This window comes from Pipistrellus kuhlii, unplaced genomic scaffold (genome assembly GCF_014108245.1).
Source record: "Pipistrellus kuhlii isolate mPipKuh1 unplaced genomic scaffold, mPipKuh1.p scaffold_m20_p_2, whole genome shotgun sequence".
In the NCBI taxonomy this organism is placed as follows: Eukaryota; Metazoa; Chordata; class Mammalia; order Chiroptera; family Vespertilionidae; genus Pipistrellus; species Pipistrellus kuhlii.
In genome coordinates, this window is record NW_023425515.1 from 169,545,770 (window position 1) to 169,563,112 (window position 17,343).

At 40.0% G+C, this 17,343-nt stretch overlaps 1 protein-coding gene across 3 annotated transcripts in view; it reads right to left on the reverse strand.

The window, feature by feature from the left end:
• The window catches only part of EIF2B3 (eukaryotic translation initiation factor 2B subunit gamma), an 87,796-nt gene that overhangs the window by 23,397 nt on the left and 47,056 nt on the right, over window positions 1–17,343 (reverse strand). For all 3 annotated transcript variants that reach the window (XM_045584764.1, XM_036446374.2, XM_036446375.2), the window contains exons 5-6: window positions 17,017–17,128; window positions 6,002–6,091 (exon numbers count right to left, since the gene is read on the reverse strand). In XM_045584764.1, coding sequence (XP_045440720.1) covers window positions 6,002–6,091; window positions 17,017–17,128 — 202 coding nt within the window. The remainder of the gene's footprint in view (window positions 1–6,001; window positions 6,092–17,016; window positions 17,129–17,343) is intronic.

Here is a 17,343-nt window from a genome sequence, read left to right on the forward strand (position 1 = left end):
GCATATTAAAAAGGTACCTGGAAAAGTAATGAATAGTGTACTGAAACCCCATCCCCTAAAATTCTCGCCCCAGAAGAAAGATAAAAACTTTCAAGATAAAGACCAGTGTGGGCTCTCTCTGGAGTACGCCCATGACCCTTCTTGGGCATGAACTTTTTTACTTCCTCCTAAACTTTAAGGGTCTCCACAAAACTTGTCAACCAGGGAAGCAGTGGGTAGGAACAGCTCATCCTGGGCTAACTCATGATACTGTCTCCAAGGCCCCCCTTTTCTCTGACTTCCCTGTGAGCTAACAGCAGCCCCACCTTGGATCACTTCTTTCCTATAACGTTTCTAGGGAGTCACAGCAGAGCACTGCCTAAACTCTCTCCTGTTGCTTCTTCTACCCCAAGTCCTTCCTTTGTTTCACTGTCCCCAGCTTTAACAATCACACTCTCAAAGTCACCTGAACTTGTATTGTGAAATCTTTCCTGCATGAAGTCAAGAACCCATCTCTACAGGCCAGCCGGAGGCAGACCCACACTGGGCTGGCCTCGCCCAGTAACACTTCCATCTACTTAAGAGTGGCTACTGGGAGAAAGATAAATATCACACGATCTCACTCATATGTGGGATATAATGAACAACATAAACTGATGAACAAAAATAGATCCAGAGACTAAGAACACTGGACAGACAGTCCAACCTCAGAAGAAAGCAGGGGTGGGGGGAGGGGAAGAGATCAACCAAAGGACTTGTATGCATGCATATTAGCATAACCAATGGACACGGACACTGGGGTGGAGGGTAATTGGGGGAAAAAGGCAACATATGTAATATTTTAAAAACAAAAAAAGAGTGTGCTACCTCATATTACAATAGTTGTACTTATTTACCAACTAGAGGCCCGGTGCATGAAAATTCATATACTAGAGGGGGGGGTCCCTCAGCCCACCTTGTCCCCTCTCACAGTCCGGAAGCCCTAAGGGGCAGGAGGCGACCCAGTGATCAGGGGAAGGTGACGCCCCATCACACCTCTGCTGCTGCTACTGTCAGCAGCTCAAGCCTTGGCTGGCCCTGGTTATCTGAGCCATGGGCGGCTCTGGGTGGCTGGGCAGCAGCCATGTGAGGCTTGCCTGAGACTCGGGCGGGCTCTGGGCAGCTGGGGGTTTGAGGGGACTGGGGGTCTCCAGAGGCAGGATGGACTGGGCACCGCAACCCACCAGCTTTGAGGGCGTGACAGTCAATTAGCATATTCTCTCTTTATTAGTTAGGATGGCTATCAAAGAATTTCTACAATAAAGTTAACTTCAGTTTACTTTTATGTAATCACATTAGTCTAGGACAGTGGTTGGCAAACTGCAGCTCGTGAGCCACATGCGGCTCTTTAGCCCCTTGAGTGTGGCTCAGCGTTAGAACCACTTCTTCAAAATAGACTCACCCAGGCTGAAAGCCATCTTCTGTGCATGGGCACCGAAGTTTCAATCGCACTGTATGTGAGTGCCTGCACGTGCTATTTTGTGGAAGAGTCACACTCAAAGGGCCTCGGTTTGCTGACCACTGGTCTCGGACATTACTTAAAGATCAATGTATAAAAGAACGTCCAGAAGCAAAAAAAATTTCCAGCACTATTTTTACATTGCATTACATTTCATTACAAGTAGTAGGTAACTTTGACTAAGAGCTTTGGAACTCTCCTTCATTTGTTCTTTTTGGGTCTCAGGAAGCATGGTGCTTCATGGGTTACTGAGACAGGAATCTGTAACAGAGATGAAGGGACCTGATCTGTAGTACAGTGAGTACACATTTGATTTTTACCGAGCAAAGGAAATGAAAGCACAGAGGATGAAAGATTTGCACATAATTTAAAATTTTCTCTCATGCTGTGACCTTGTTAGAACTTTAAATCATGAATTAACTTATTTAGCATTTAACAAGCATCTATTAATATGCCAGTAACTGTGCTAGGCCTTTGAAATATATAGTTTCTGACTTTATTTTTTTATTTTTAAAATATATTTTATTGATCTTTACAGGAGGAAGGGAGAGGAATAGAGAGCTAGAAACATCGATAAGAGAGAAACATCAACCAGCTGCCTCCTGCACACCCCCCACCTGGGATGTGCCCACAACAAATGCACATGCCCCTGACCGGAATTGAACCTGGGACCTTTTAGTCTGCAGGATGATGCTCTATCCACTGAGCCAAACTGGTTTCAGCTAGTTTCTGACTTTAAATAAGTCATATCCAGTGGGGAAGGGTAGAAGGAAATGAGGCTGATTAGGTTATAAGGGAGGCACACCATAGGAGCTTTTTGTGGTAGTTTTTAAGCAGGAAAATGACATGATCAATTTTATTCTTAGTAAGATAATTCTGGCAGCAGTGGAAATAGACCTGAAATAAGGAGACTAAAGTCAGGGAGATCAATAACAACTCTATTTGCTGCTCTACTAGTATACTCCCCTCCACCCCCAATTCCCATACAAAGAAGCTCTGCAGGCTGACACAGGACCACACAGATGGAGTATAGGTAGGAAGGGAAGACAGAGGTAGAGGCTGAGGAGGGTAAAATTATGAACCCCGAAGCTACACAGTTCATGGTTTTTGTCATTTTGTAAAGGATCAAGTCAAACATCTTTGAAAAATTCTGTGTAAGTTTGAAGCTCCTGTATTGAATTTCAATGTGATTTTTCTACTGATCCTTTGATGGAGATTAAAAATTTCCATATGAATACAAAGAATGAAACAACATTTGCTTTTGGCTCTTTTTCTCCCCTTTAATACATCAAACCAGTGTGGGTAGCAAATGTTCCTTGGCCCCCTCTGGTGGAAAACAAGTCAGTTCCCTTTGAAGAAATAACAAAGCATGGACAGCTGGGGGATTTCAGAGCCATGACATTTACATTATGGACCAAACAAAACTGTCACTGCAAGAGGCAAGCAAACAAGCCTTGGCACACAGCCCCTTTAGGCAGGGCCCTTTAAGGAGATGAGCCAGTGATGTGAGGAGAGAACATGAAGCAGTCCTGCCGGATCCCACCTGCCTCTGCTGGTACTGAACATCAGGTCAGTTCCCTTAATGCAGTTGGCTTAGCAGCATAATGGAGGCCCAAAGTACTCTTCCTGTTTCCTACTCAAAGTAGAGACAGCTCAAAGCTGTGCTAAGAAGTGGGACAGGCCACTGTGAACAACCATTGTGAACATCCTGACCTTGGGGCTAAAGACTGGCAGCTGGGTCCACTCACTGCCCTGGACCCAGGCAACCTCACTCTCTCCCTTTCCTTCATACACAACTTTCCCAGAAACACCTGCCTCATGAAATTATAAGCCCCCCCCCCCTTTTTTTTTACAGAGAGGAAGAGAGAGGGATAGAGAGTTAGAAACATCGATGGGAGAGAATCATCGGTCAGCTGCCTCTTGCACACACCCCCCCCCCCCCCCAGGGATGTGCCTGCCACCAAGGTACATGCCCTTGTCCGGAATCGAACCCAGGACCTTTCAGTCCACAGGCCGACGCTCTATCCACTGAGCCAAACCGGTTCCGGCTGCATGAAATTATAAGCCTTTAATAAATAAGAAATCACAAAGGAGAACAACAGACTTGACTACTAGCAGTAAATAACTCCACCAATTTAAAAAGAAAAAATAATTGCTACCAATAGAACAAAGGATTAATAGCCTAAATAGATATAAATGTTCAAGAAACATAAAAATATTTTTAAAGAAATAAAAATTAAAACAAGTTGCAATTTCTAACCCCCAATAAATTAGCAGATTTAAAATATTTCTCATTACGAATAAGGGTGCTTTGAGATGATAGTTACTCTCAAACAAAGGGAGTATAAACTGGTAAAATCTTTTCTGAAAAGTAATTGGAACATATTAGCAAAGAGTAGACAAAAATACTTTTTTTTTTTTTAACTTAGTCAACTGTCGAAATCCTCATCTCTTTTTTCATTGCTGATGTACCAAGTTACTTTTGCTATTTGAACTGTTAGCACATTTCCTTTCCTTCCATTCACCAAATATATAGGGGTGAGCAAAAGTAGGTTTACAGTTACTCGTATGGAAAATAAGACAAGAATAATAAAAACCCCCACACCAAATAATCAAGAATAAACTGTGTTTCCTGTATGCATAACTGTTAACCTACTTTTGTCCACCCCTGTATAATGAATGCCTTACAAATTCAGGTAGATATCTAATTTCAAAAAATTTTGGTAGAAGAAATAACATGCCAACAACTAAAAAAGGCACAGGGCAGAATATGTTAACTTTCACAGGTGAAAAATAACAAGGATTGCTAAAGCAGTCTTTTCTTGAAGTTGTATCTCCTAGATTTATTTTTTCCTTTCCATCCCTAAATAAGTCATCACTCCATAGCTAGATAATTATAAATGACTCCTACTTCCCTTCCCACCCAGAATCATCTATGTTCTCCTGCCAGGTTACATCATTGCTCATTCCATATGGAACTATTCTGTTTAAAGATCTATAACTTCCTGTTTAGCTTTCAAGGTCTTCTGCATGCTGCTCCCACCAACCTACTCAGTCCTATCTTCCACAAATTTCAGGTAAGACCGCCACTATTTCAGCCAGGAACAAAGAATCTCCCTCGAGTACCATTCTAATTTGTCCTGCTATGTCTTTACGTTTTCCCTAATATATTGAAATTTGTCAGTTTTCAATATAATGATTTTATTCCCAACAACTCTGAGAAGTGAAGGGTAGATGGGGGGGGAGGAAAGAGATGAGGGTATCTTTAGCAGATCTTAAAATGGGGCGGCAGTTTGAGTTGAGGCTCTGAATCACCCTCTATTTCAGCAGGTTCTGAGAAAGTCCTATTTAGCAGAGTTTCTGACTGGAAGCCACAAAACCACCAAATTCAGGCTTGTCCTTAAGGGACATATCACTGCACAATACTTACCAGGTGTGGGAGCAGCTACTTTTGGTGGTCAAAAGAGCTACAAAGGAGATACTATTATCCTGGTATCCAGAGACCAAAACCTATAATCCCATTTGATAGTATTAAGGAAGCAATGTCAGTATTTTTTTTTTTTGGGGGGGAGTTATAATGGTATTAAGGTCTTTGTTTAAAACATAAAAATATTGTTTTATGTTTTAGAGATACATACTGAAATATTTATAGATAATTCAACTGAAATAATTACTGATGAAATTATATCATAATGACTTGCTTTAAAATAATCTGGTGTTACGCTGTGTATAAAACAAGATTGGCCATGAATTGATAAATATTGAAGCGTGTGATGGATCTATGGGACTTCATCACATTACTTTCTCTACTTTTGTATGCGATGGGCAAGAAGAGGAGGAGCCATCAAGGGAGAGGAGCTGCTCCTCTTCTTACACCTGTGCTTATTAAATCTTTTCCCATCTGTTCCCGAGCACTCTAGTCACATTTCCTATCAAAAGTCCTTGAGACCAAAAGCAAAAGGAGGTTTTCCCTCTGGAAACCCAAGTCCTGTGATCTGGCAGACACAGTCTCTGGGAATTATTAAAGCCCGCAGTTCTGTTCTCAAAGCAAAATCAGAAAAGTACAAAAATTTATTTCTCTACAATCATACTCAGTGAGTGGACTTCTTTTCCAACACTGGAGAAAAACTTGCTCTTTGTTTCCTCCTCTCAGAGAATTCTCTGGCCCTTTGCCAAGAGGGCCCATCTATGGGATGATTGCTTAGGGAAAGGACATCTACTTACAGACAAACAGCACTAGACTTGGGGAGCTCACCCTTGGAGCTGTGCAGAAAGAGGCATTATAGGTTACTATTAGCTTTACAAAAATATTTTTCTGGTTTATTATAACACAGATCCCAAAAATACAAGTAGGGAACTCTGTGGTACAGACAAAATAACAGGATGCTGATAACATGATTTCATTTCTAGGACAAAGGTAAAAATAAATAGTAATGTATAAAAACTGGTTACCTAACATTATCATGGTTTAAAGCTGTTAACTGAGACAGTAGCTTTAACAATGTGGACCCCCCTCTTTCTTACTCATTTTCCATTAGGAAGTCCACAACATATTTTTTCATGCAGTAGAGATGGGCATCCACAAGGCCTGTGTGGAAATGTATTCTAGGGTGCCTGCAAAAAGAAAAGAGAGAAGGGGCTCACAATCAGGTAACATGAGTTCTATCCTATTATTAGGTAATAGGCATTAGAAAAATTTTTTTTTCCATTTTCTTTGAGAAAAAGATTTTAAATATGTATTTTATTGATTTCAGAGAGGAAGGGAGAGGGAAAGACAGATAGAAACATTAATGATCAGAGACAATCATTGATTGGCTGCCTTTTGCATGGCCCCACACTGGGGATCGAACCCACAACCTGGGCATGTGCCCTGGTCGGGAATTGAATCATGACCTGGTTCGTAAGTTGATGCTTAACCATTGAACCACACCAGCTGGGTAGCATCAAAAATTAAAATAAATAAATAATATATATTATTGATTTTTTACAGAGAGGAAGAGAGAGGGACAGAGAGTTAGAAACATCAATGAGAGAGAATCATAGATCAGCTGCCTCTTGCACACCCCCTACTGGGGATGTACCTGCAACCAAGGTACATGCCCTTGACCGGAATCGAACCCGGGACCTTTCAGTCCTCAGGCTGACGCTCTATCCACTGAGCAAAACCGGTCTTGGCAGCATCAAAATTTTTAAGAGCTATATGTTCCCTACACCCCATCCTGGGGAGGTCAAGATGGTGGGTACTAGCTCTGATCCAACCACAGAACAGGTCTTTTCTTTAAAGAAACCCTATTCCACACTTTATGAGGCTTTTAGGCTTCTAAAGACATTAAACCATAAACAATAAGCCATCAAATCACTGACAAGTCACCTTCTATTCTGTCGCTCCTACCCACAAATCTTGTCACTAACCTTTTCCTGCTTCTACTACAAATACCCTACTTCCTGCAGGCCATACTTTACTCCAGGATTTGGCTTGTGTTGCTTCATTTTCACAGAAGATGAAGTAAAATTCTATGAATACTCTCTAACTCTCACTCTTATTTATTCATCAGGACTTTTCCCAGTTATACTTCCTCCAGGAAACCTTCATCCAAGTTTGTGCTCTCAGACTTATGCCCACCTATATCAGACAACTTATCATACACTAAGATAATAGCCTATTTATTGTATTTGTCTCTCTTCCATTAGACTAAAAATTCCCTGAGAGTAAAGATTTTTCTTTTTTGATTAAGCTCTTAGCATTGTATTTCACACAGAGTAAATGTTAATAAATAGTTACTGAATAAACAAACAAATGAATAAATTAGGTCAACTTAAGGCATCTGCCTGATTGCTGTCTATATTAGTTTGCCATTTTGGTTTTAGCTTCAAGAAATGTCATGCTTGCCCTGGCCAGTGTGTCACACCATGGACTGAGAGGTTGTGGTTTGATCCCCAGTCAGGGCATATGCCTGGATTTTGGGTTTGAGCTCCAGTGGGAGCTCATATGGCATGTGCAATGGGTATCCAAGGCAACCCACCAATGTTTCTCTTTATCTCTCTCTCTCTCTCCCCCTCTTCTTTTCTAAAATCAATGAAAGCATGTCCTTAGGTGAAGATAATGAAAAGAAAGAAATGTCATGCTTATAATTTCCAAGGTCATTTTATTTAATAAAAACAGACAGTTGAGAGGAAGGAGAAAAGAAGGGTGGAAAATAAAGATTCCAGTCATAGCTGCCTGGCTGTCATTTTTCTTCTACTTTGTTACTTTGCTTTGACTGGCTTATACCTTTAAGGAAAATTATTCTCATGTGATCTAGATAACCTAGAAGTAATATATCAAATAAATTAAGGTGCACCACCCTGGGCTTCCATTATTTTGAGAGAAAGGCAAACAACATTCTTTGAAAAGAGCAACCGAGGAGTCAGACTTATTATCCCACACCTATAACACATACATTCCACACACAAGCCAATTAATATATACAATGATGATGAAGAAGAAAGGAGAAGCTACTTCTCAATCCTAACTTTCTGAGATTCTTGATTTTTAAGAAATTCCTCAGGATGAATATGGTTACCAGAGTTTTACCTGAAGTCCACACTGACAATTCTCTTCCTTTATCTAACCAATTTGGAAAGGCATTCGCCTGTTCAGTCTCTTACAAGTTCCCTGAGTCAATCAACATACTCTGCCTATGCTTACTGAATCCTCACAACTACCTCATGAAGTAGATATATTACCCTCACTTCTATAACAGAGGTCAACTGCTATAAAACAGCCAGGAAAAGATTAAATTAAAAGTCTGAATAACCATCTTGTAAACTGTTATCAATCCCTAGCATATATGGCATGAGATTCATATAGCATTTTATAGTTTACTAGAGGCCTGATGCATGAAATTTGTGCAAGAGGAGACCTTCCCTTCCACCAGCTGTCGGCACTGGCTTCCCCCAGGCACCCAGGACTGGGCTTTTCTCTGGCTGCCGGCAGGCTCTGGGACCCAGGCTTCCTTGCAGCCTCGGCTTTGTCCAGAAGGTCATCTGGTCTAATTAGCATATTATGCTTTTATCATTATAGATTATTATAGACTAGAGGCCCAATGCACAACATTCGTGCATTAGGGGCAGGGGGTCCCTCAGCCTGACCTGCAACCTCTCACAGTCCAGGACCCATTGGGGGATGTCTGACTGCTGACTTAGGCCCAAAATCAGACATCCCCCCAGGGGTCCTCAGCATTGGCACGGAGGCAGGAGAGCTAGCCAGGGGCAGATCCACAGAAAGCCTTTTATGACTCTTAGTTGTGAAGTTAAGGATTTTGGAATTTGTCTTTTAGATGATGAAAAACCATGAAAAGTTATTGTTTTAAGTAAACAGTCATGTGCTTATGACAATGTTTTAGTCAACAACAGACCACATACCGTATACAACAATGGTTCCATAAGATTATAACCACGCTGAAAAATTCCTATGGCCTATTGATATCATAGCCATTGTAAGGTCATAGCACAGGTCATTACTCACATGTTTGCGGTGATGCTGAAGTAAACAAACCTATAGAGCTGTCAGCCATATAAAAGAATAGCATATACAATTATGTACAGTACATAATACTAGATAATGATAGCAAGTGACCGTGTTACTGGTTTATGTATTTACCATACTATACTTTTTATCATTACTTTAGCATATACTCTTGCTGTAAAACAGTATGCCATGTTACACCAGCAACTGGCTCTCACATCTCATACTTATCATGTCTCTGGATTGTATCATTTTTTCTCTCTTTCTTTCTTTTTCTTTTTAATCCTCACTTGAAGATATTTTCCCACTAATTTTTAGAGAGAGTGGAAGAGAGAGGGAAAGATAGAGAGAAATATCGATGTGAGAGAAACACATCGATGGGTTGTCTCCTACAGGAGCCCTGAGCAGGGCCCAGGCTGGGCAGGAGCTTGCAAAAGAGTTATATGCCCTTGACTGGAAACAAACCCAGGACCCTTCAGTCTGCAGGCCGGTGCTCTATCCACTGAACCAAACTGTCTAGGGTTGCATCATTTTCTCTCTTAAAAAAAAAAAAAAATATTTTATTGATTTTTCTTACAGAGAGGAAGGGAGAGGGATAGAGAGCTAGAAACGTCGATGAGAGAGAAACATCGACCAGCTGCCTCTTGCACACCCCCTACCGGGGATGTGCCCGCAACCAATGTACACGCCCCTGACCGGAATCGAACCTGGGACCTTTCAGTCCGCAGACCGACGCTCTACCGCAGAGCCAAACTGGTTTTGGCTTTTTTTTTTTTTTTTTTTTAATCATCATTTTCTCTTGTGGTTGATTTACAAAACTGGTGTGTTGTTGTGTACAGTAACATTTCATATAGGCTAGTAGCCTAGGAGCAATACACGATGCTATATAACCTAGATGTGTAGTAGGCTGAACCATGTAGGTTCACATAAATGCTTTCTATGATGGCTGCACAACAACAAAATTGCCTAACAACGCATTTCTCAGAACGGATCCCTGTCATAAAGCAGCACATAACTATACATATACACAGTATGCTGGCTTTGTATGTATTGACTTACTTGAGCTGGAATTATGTTATGTAAAATTCTCTTTTCTGAATGGTTCTGTGTCAGCAATGGACCCAAGAGATATTCTATATGTAACATTTAGAGGGCAGAAGTAAAGCTGTAGCCACATTTAAAAAAAATACATATTTTTTATTGATTTTTTACATAGAGGAAGGGAGAGGCGTAGAGAGTTAGAAACATCAGTGAGAAAGAAACATTGATCAGCTGCCTCCTGCATACTCCCTACTTGGGTATGTGCCTGTAACAAAGATACATGCCCTTGACCGGAATCGAACCTGGGACCCTGGAGCCCACAGGCCGATGCTCTATCTATCGAGCCAAACCGGCTAGGGCTACAGCCACACTTTTAATGCTATGAAGGTTGATGGATGGTGCCAAGTACTGTGGCTACTTATACATGATTTCACTGATATACTTGCTTACCCAGTAGGCATGGAATATTATCTAGATCCTGACAGATATCCTCTTTCAGTATCTTTTGAGTCCTGAGCCAAGCACTATGTAGCTCTGCAGTGAAGGATACCAGTTTTTGCAGATTACCCACAGCAATGAGACTGAAGGTGGTAAAAGACAGATGTGGTCCTTGTTTTGTCCTTGCTCTTGTCCACATCTAGATTTCCTTTCTGACTGTTGATCTGGCTGACTGATAGCAATCACTGTCTTCATGTAACTTATAGTCCAGAGCAATAAAAGGTCCCAGATGTTATCTAGACATTTCTACAGAATACAGGAGAGCACAAAGGAAGAAGGGTCAATTCTCAACTCTGCCCAGTGTGAAAATGGTCAAAACAGTTTCACAGAGAAGTGCTATATGAGCTATTTGAGCTGAGTCTTAAAAGAAGAGCAGGTAGTTAGCCAGGTAGAAAAGGGTAACTGGCTGAAGAAATGCTAGGAATGGTGAGAGCAAAAGGAAGGAGGTGTAAAAAGGAATGCAGAAGTCAGGGAACTATAAGCAATGCTCCATAACTTATGGTGGAGTGCTGAGTATGGGGTTGCATTTGGAAATGGTGAAATATAAGGCTGAAGGGGTAAGCCTGGATGATTGAGGGCTTTAGGAATTTGTAGTTTATCCTGTAAGCAATGTATTTGTAGGTAGAGGGGGAAGAAATAGTAAAAATAAAAGTTGAAAATTCTGGAGAGTGTTGGAAAAACTGATGGAGCAGTTCCAGGGGAGGCAGAGGAAAATGGGGTACAGACATAGTGAGGGGACTGGTCTTAAATAGGAGGACAGAAACTTCTTCCTCTAAGGCTAGAAAAAAGGAATTGAAGGTGGGTCTGAATGAAGATAAAACCATGGGTAGGGTTGTATGCTGGGAAAATAAGCATCTAGTAGCCAGGATTTTCTTGCAGAAGGAGGAAGCAGGGTCATTACCTGAGATAGGAAAGTGGAATAGTTGAGAATAGCTGCTTGAGAGAAGTGAGAAGGTGGTCCAGGACAGGTCTAAGAATGTGGAGTGGTTTAAGGGCTCAGCTAAGATTGGAAACATGAATTTACAACATTGTAAATTGGTGCCAATTTACAACATTGCATAATATTTCTTCTGAAGCCTTTAATAGAACAGATGTAGTAGACAAAGTAGATGTTAAAGTAATCCAAAGTTGAAGGTTATGAGGGCAGACACAACAAAAGGATAATGAATGAGGATATGGAGAGAAATGCCTAAAGTAATATAGCATAGGTTCAAGATTGGATGAAGAAAAAAGTGAAGGATAGAATGGAGAAGACAAAGAGGAAGGAGGTAGGGAGGCAGGCAAGAAGTGTTAGTAAGGGAATGAAAGATATAATGGGACTAAAATGAAAGAAACAGGATTCTAGGTAAAGATGGCAGATTAAATATAGGCAGAAAGCCTTATTCCTTTTGAAAGGTCATTAAAGTGACAGTAAAGAGTGTTGCTATTTTTAAAAAGGCATAATCCCCAAGAACAAAGATTAGGAAAAGAGAGGATAGAAACAATATTTTGAAATCTGGCAAGCAGAAGGATGGTGGTAACAGATTTAGCATATCCAAGAAAGCGGAAATCTAAACCAGCTCTACTGATTTGTAGTGCAGAAGCCCTGAAATGATCAGGAATTGGCTTAAGGATGCCGACATGGGTTCTTTTACAAATAACCTATCTATATGACTTTATAGATGTGAGAGTTAAAAGTATAGAAAAATAAGAATAAAAGTCTCACTGCCTATGCTGGACAAAATACCTTGGGAAAAGTTCTTGATCCTGACTTCTACAAATCCCTCTGTATTCCTCCCCCCTAAAACTGCAAAATTAGAGAAGTACTTTAGGAATTTATGGCTGGTTTGCAGTAATGGGGAAACTAATGTTAAGTAAATAGCATTTCAAGACTTTCCATTGGGAAAACAATCAAGAGTATAAACCCATTTCTCATCATCCCAGAAATACAAATTTGGCCAAGATCTTTGAGATTTGATTCAAATCCTTCTCTTCCCAGATATAAATGCCTAAACTTCGCAAGACGAATGTGTGAACATTTTATTCCATTTTAAATATATCCTTTAGAAGCTTGTTTTAGTTTTTCATTACTCTTCCAATAAAAGAAAACCCTTGACTGGTATTCAAAAGAAAACAACACAACACTAGAGAAAAGCTACATGATTTTCTTATTAAATATTTGGCACAAATACCTTTTACTTACGAATTATTAAAAACACATGTCTTTCAGAAATAAAACAGGAAATTTAGAACTGGGGGGGAGGGCTGTCTTTAAAGAACTAAGTCAATTTAGTTGGGAAAACTGAGGCTTAGAGAAGCAAAGTGATTTGCTCAAGATCATATAGCTAGTTTGTCTCAAGACTAAATTCCAAATTCTCTGGACTTGAGTTTCCAAACACCATGCTCCTTCTCCTTCTAGCAGCAACTTTCTTTTCCACTACGTATAAGGCCTCTCCAAGTCAGCAATGCTTCAAGTCAACATTTGGAAAAGGTTTTCTGCTTTTTAAAAAATACACTGAGGAGTAAGAATCTGAACTCCTTGGAGTTAAATACTACCTGCCGACTAGACAGCTTGCTGGGGAGACTGCTTCTGACTATACGCTTAGCAGGATTCCTACTCCAGCAAGCACCATACACTATCTCACTTTTTAGGACTAAATATGCCTGAAGCCCAACAAAACAGAACATTTCCTTGCAATTAAGCAAACACTTCATCCTCTCTCAGAAAGAGAGAAAACACGTTGTCCTTTTCTCCTACAGTCACTACAAAATTAAGAAAACTTTAAAACAAGAGATTTCTGGTTGTCCCAGGCCTTTTTCCAGATTTAATGTTTGACTAATAGGCACTAGTCCTCACTTCTGGAAATTCAGTTTAAAAAATGGATAGGAAGTATTGGATTCTCATATTCAAGCATGTTTGAAAGAAATCTGAATCTAATTAGCTTTTACCCACCATCCCACTGAGGCCAGGAGGAGCATAATGCCCCAGAGGGTCATATGAATATGGGGAAGAACATTTTATTGCTCATTTATCCAGCCAGCTGCTCTATTGCAACTACACTAAAAAAAATCCTGAATCACTAGGGTGTAGATTACAAATTAGAAGAATAAAGGGAAAAACCTGCCAACAACAAAAAATGCAATTTAGTCTTAGGAAACCAGCAGATCTGGGCTTAAAAAAAAAAAAAAAAGTATATATATATATATATATATATATACACACACACACACACACACACACACACACACACACACACACTTCAGAGAGGAAGAGAGAGAAAGAAATATCAATGATGAGAGAGAACAATTGATTGGCTGCCTCACACTAGGGATCAAGCTTGCAACCGAGGCATGTGCCCTGACTAGGAATCGAACCGTGAGCTCTTGGTTCATATTGCTCAATCACTGAGCCACACTACCTGGGCTCTCTTTTGCTCTTTTATTTTTTTAAATATGTATTTTTATTGATTTTTTACAGAAAGGGATAGAGAGTTAGAAACATCGATCAGCTGCCTTCTGCACTCCTCCTACCGGGGATGTGCCCACAACCAAGGTACATGCCTTGACCGGAATCGAACCTGGGACCTTTCAGTCTGCAAGCCGATGCTCTATCCACTTAGCCAAACCAGTTTTGGCTCTTTTGCTCTTTTAAAGATAACATACAGCTTTTGGATTCATGAATGAAATAGTTTCTCATCTCTCAATGAGAGCAAGGTTCTTGGTGTGTGTTGCTCACATTGTATTCCTAGCTCCTAAAGTAATGGAATTCAGATGGCTCAAGTATTAAAAACACATCTTTATGAATAATGTTACCTTTTTGATATTTTTTTCTCTTCATAATGTTTCCCTTTAAGTTGATTTTTTTTTTGCTACTAATTTATTATTATTATTTTTCCTGTTTAGATCTGATAATTGTTTTTCTTGTGTGCATGTCCAAATTTAAGAGGGGTACAATATCTGATTGGGAGCACTGAACACGTGGTGGGCTTTTTCAACTTTGAAATTTAATATAGAATTACCTAAAAGGTGCGTTATCTGTTGGGAACTCCCTGATGTTTGTATCTTTTCTCTTGACCACATGTGTCAAACACAAGGCCCGCGGGCCAAATCCGTCCCGCCAGGCCTTGCAATGTGGCCCGCACCGCGCTGTCATCACTGCACTCCGCTGCGTTTCCATCACAATGACAGTTTATGACTGTTCAGTAAACCATTTGGCCCGCGATTTAGGCTGGATTTTAGATTTTGGCCCCTTCTCTGATTGAGTTCGACTTCCCTATCTTAGACTGTCTGATACCACAGAGAAGAATTCCCTTCTGTCTTTGCTTAACAGGTGCAGGCCTGGCTGCTAGTATTTAAGAACCAAGTGAGAGAAGAACACTGAGGACCTTAGAACATAGATTCCCCATTTTTTGTGCGATATCTCCAACCTCATCTATGTTTGGTGTTCTAATCATATTTACTAGCTCTTGTATATATTTTTAAAAATAATATTTATTGATTTTTAGAGTGAGAGGAAGGGGGAAGAGAGAAATATCGATGTGAGAGCATAACATTGATCGGCTGCCTCCTGCATGCCCTTTACTGGGGATTGAGCTTGCAATCTGGGCATATACCCTAACCAGGAATCAAACCGGTGACCTCTTGGTTCATGGGCCAATGCTCAACCACTGAGCCATACCGGGGTGATTCTCTATAACTATTAATCATTTCCTTTTTCATCTAAATCACTGATTATCTTAAACCTTTCCTTTATATCAATAATTTGATTTTCATTGGTATCTACTATTCCATTATTTGTTATTTTAAAACTTACTAGCTAATTCTGAAATTAAGTTATGTGGTCCTCTATTTTCTTAGTTCTCTATACTCTTTTATCTTATTCTATTGTTTTATAATCTCATCACTGAAATTTTATTTTATTTTATTTTAAAATTATTTTTAGTTTTTAAATATATTTTATTGACTTTACACAGAGAGGAATTGAGAGGGATAGAGAGTTAGAAACATCGATGAGAGAGACACATCGACCAGCTGCCCCTTGCACACCCCGCACTGGGGATGTGCCCGCAACCAAGGTACGTGCCCTTGACCAGAATCGAACCTGGGACCTTTCAGTCCACAGGCAGACGCTCTGTCCACTGAGCCAAACTGGTTTTGGCTGAAATTTTATTTATAAAATCTACATTTTAATGAGTTGTTTTATAGTTGTAGAGTTGTAAAGAAGTTCTTTCTATTCATCGAGTTTTCTTTTTCAGGATAGGTTCTTTGTCTTCTGCAGGTCATTTTTCTTGCTTTCATTTTTGTTTGCTGTATATTTGCATAGCTGGCATGCTAATTCTTTTGGGTCTTGTTCATTCTTGTTTTATTTGTTTTAAAACAATATAGATGAATTCTTGCCCTGGCTGGTGCTGCTCATGGTTAGAGTGTCAGCCATATATTGAAGAGTTGTGGATTCGATTCCCAGTCAAGGGCACGTACCTGAATTGCAGGTTTGATCCCCGGCCCCCAGTCGGCATATGCAGGAGGCAGCCAATCAATGTGTCTCTCTTGCACTGATGTTTATTTCTCTTCTCCCCACTACCTTCCTCCCTTCCACTCTCTGAAGAAAAAAATATCCTCTGGTGAGTATTAATGAAAAAAAAAATTGTTTTAATGTTGTATAAACATCCAATGGAATATTATGCAGCCTTAAAAAGGAAGGAGCCTGGCCAGCATGGCTTAGAGGTTGAGCATCAATCCATGAAAGGTAATGGTTTGATTCCCTGTCAGGGCACATGCCTGGGTTGTAGGCATAATCCCCAGTGGCGAGTGTGTAGGAGGCAGCCAATCGATGATTCTCTCTCACTTTGATGTTTCTCTCTCTCTCCCTCACCTTTCCTCTCTAAAATTAATACCAATATATATTTTTTTAAAAAGGAAGGAAATTCTGACATATGCTACAACATGGATGAACCTTGAGGACATTACACAAAATGAAGTAAGCCAGTCACAGAAAGACAAATACCTTATGTTTCACTTATATGAAGTATCACAAGGAGTCAAATTCATAGAAACAGAAAGTTGAATGGTAGTTTATCAGGGGCTGGGGAGAAGAGATGGAGAGTCGTTGTTTAATAGATATAGAACTTCATATTTGCAAGATAAAAAAAGGTCTGGAGATCTGTTTCACAATAATGTGAATATATGAAGATTAGTGAAAAGTACACTTAAAAATGGTTAAGATAGTAACTTTTATAAAAAAGAAGTGCTATAACATTGTCAGAAAAACAGTCCTGTTCCCTGTTTTGCCCCACTCCTATGCAGGATCTGACGCTACCTTGGCAAGAAGAGACACAGAGAAAAGCTAAGCTTGTGTGGTGAAAGTCTTCATTCTGTCTCTTGGGAAAACATTCACATACTTCTGTTAATTTCACACAGTATAATCTAGTTTTCATAACTCTTTCCCATCCACTGGGTGGTTTTATTTTGTTTTAAGACAAGAAGAATTGCCAATAAGAAAAACCCTAGGGCTTACTTCTGCAGGATAGATCCCTTAATGACCAGCTCCTCATCCAAGTCCGCTTCATTAGCCATGAAGAGCAGCCTCTTTCCTGTGCTGTCCACTCCAATGAAGTCACGCTGCTCCACTGAATTATACAAAAGAAGGAATATCAAACAAAGACATTTGCTTTGCCTGTATGTCTAAGTCAGAGAAGAGGGTACCAAATATAGAACTGAGTGTTATATAGCACATACTCATTACAATGTTTAAAACACAGGCAGTCAAAATTTTTTTATTGCTCTAAAGGATATATTAGGTTAACTGTGAATTCTGACTAAGTTCTATAGATTAAAGTATTAT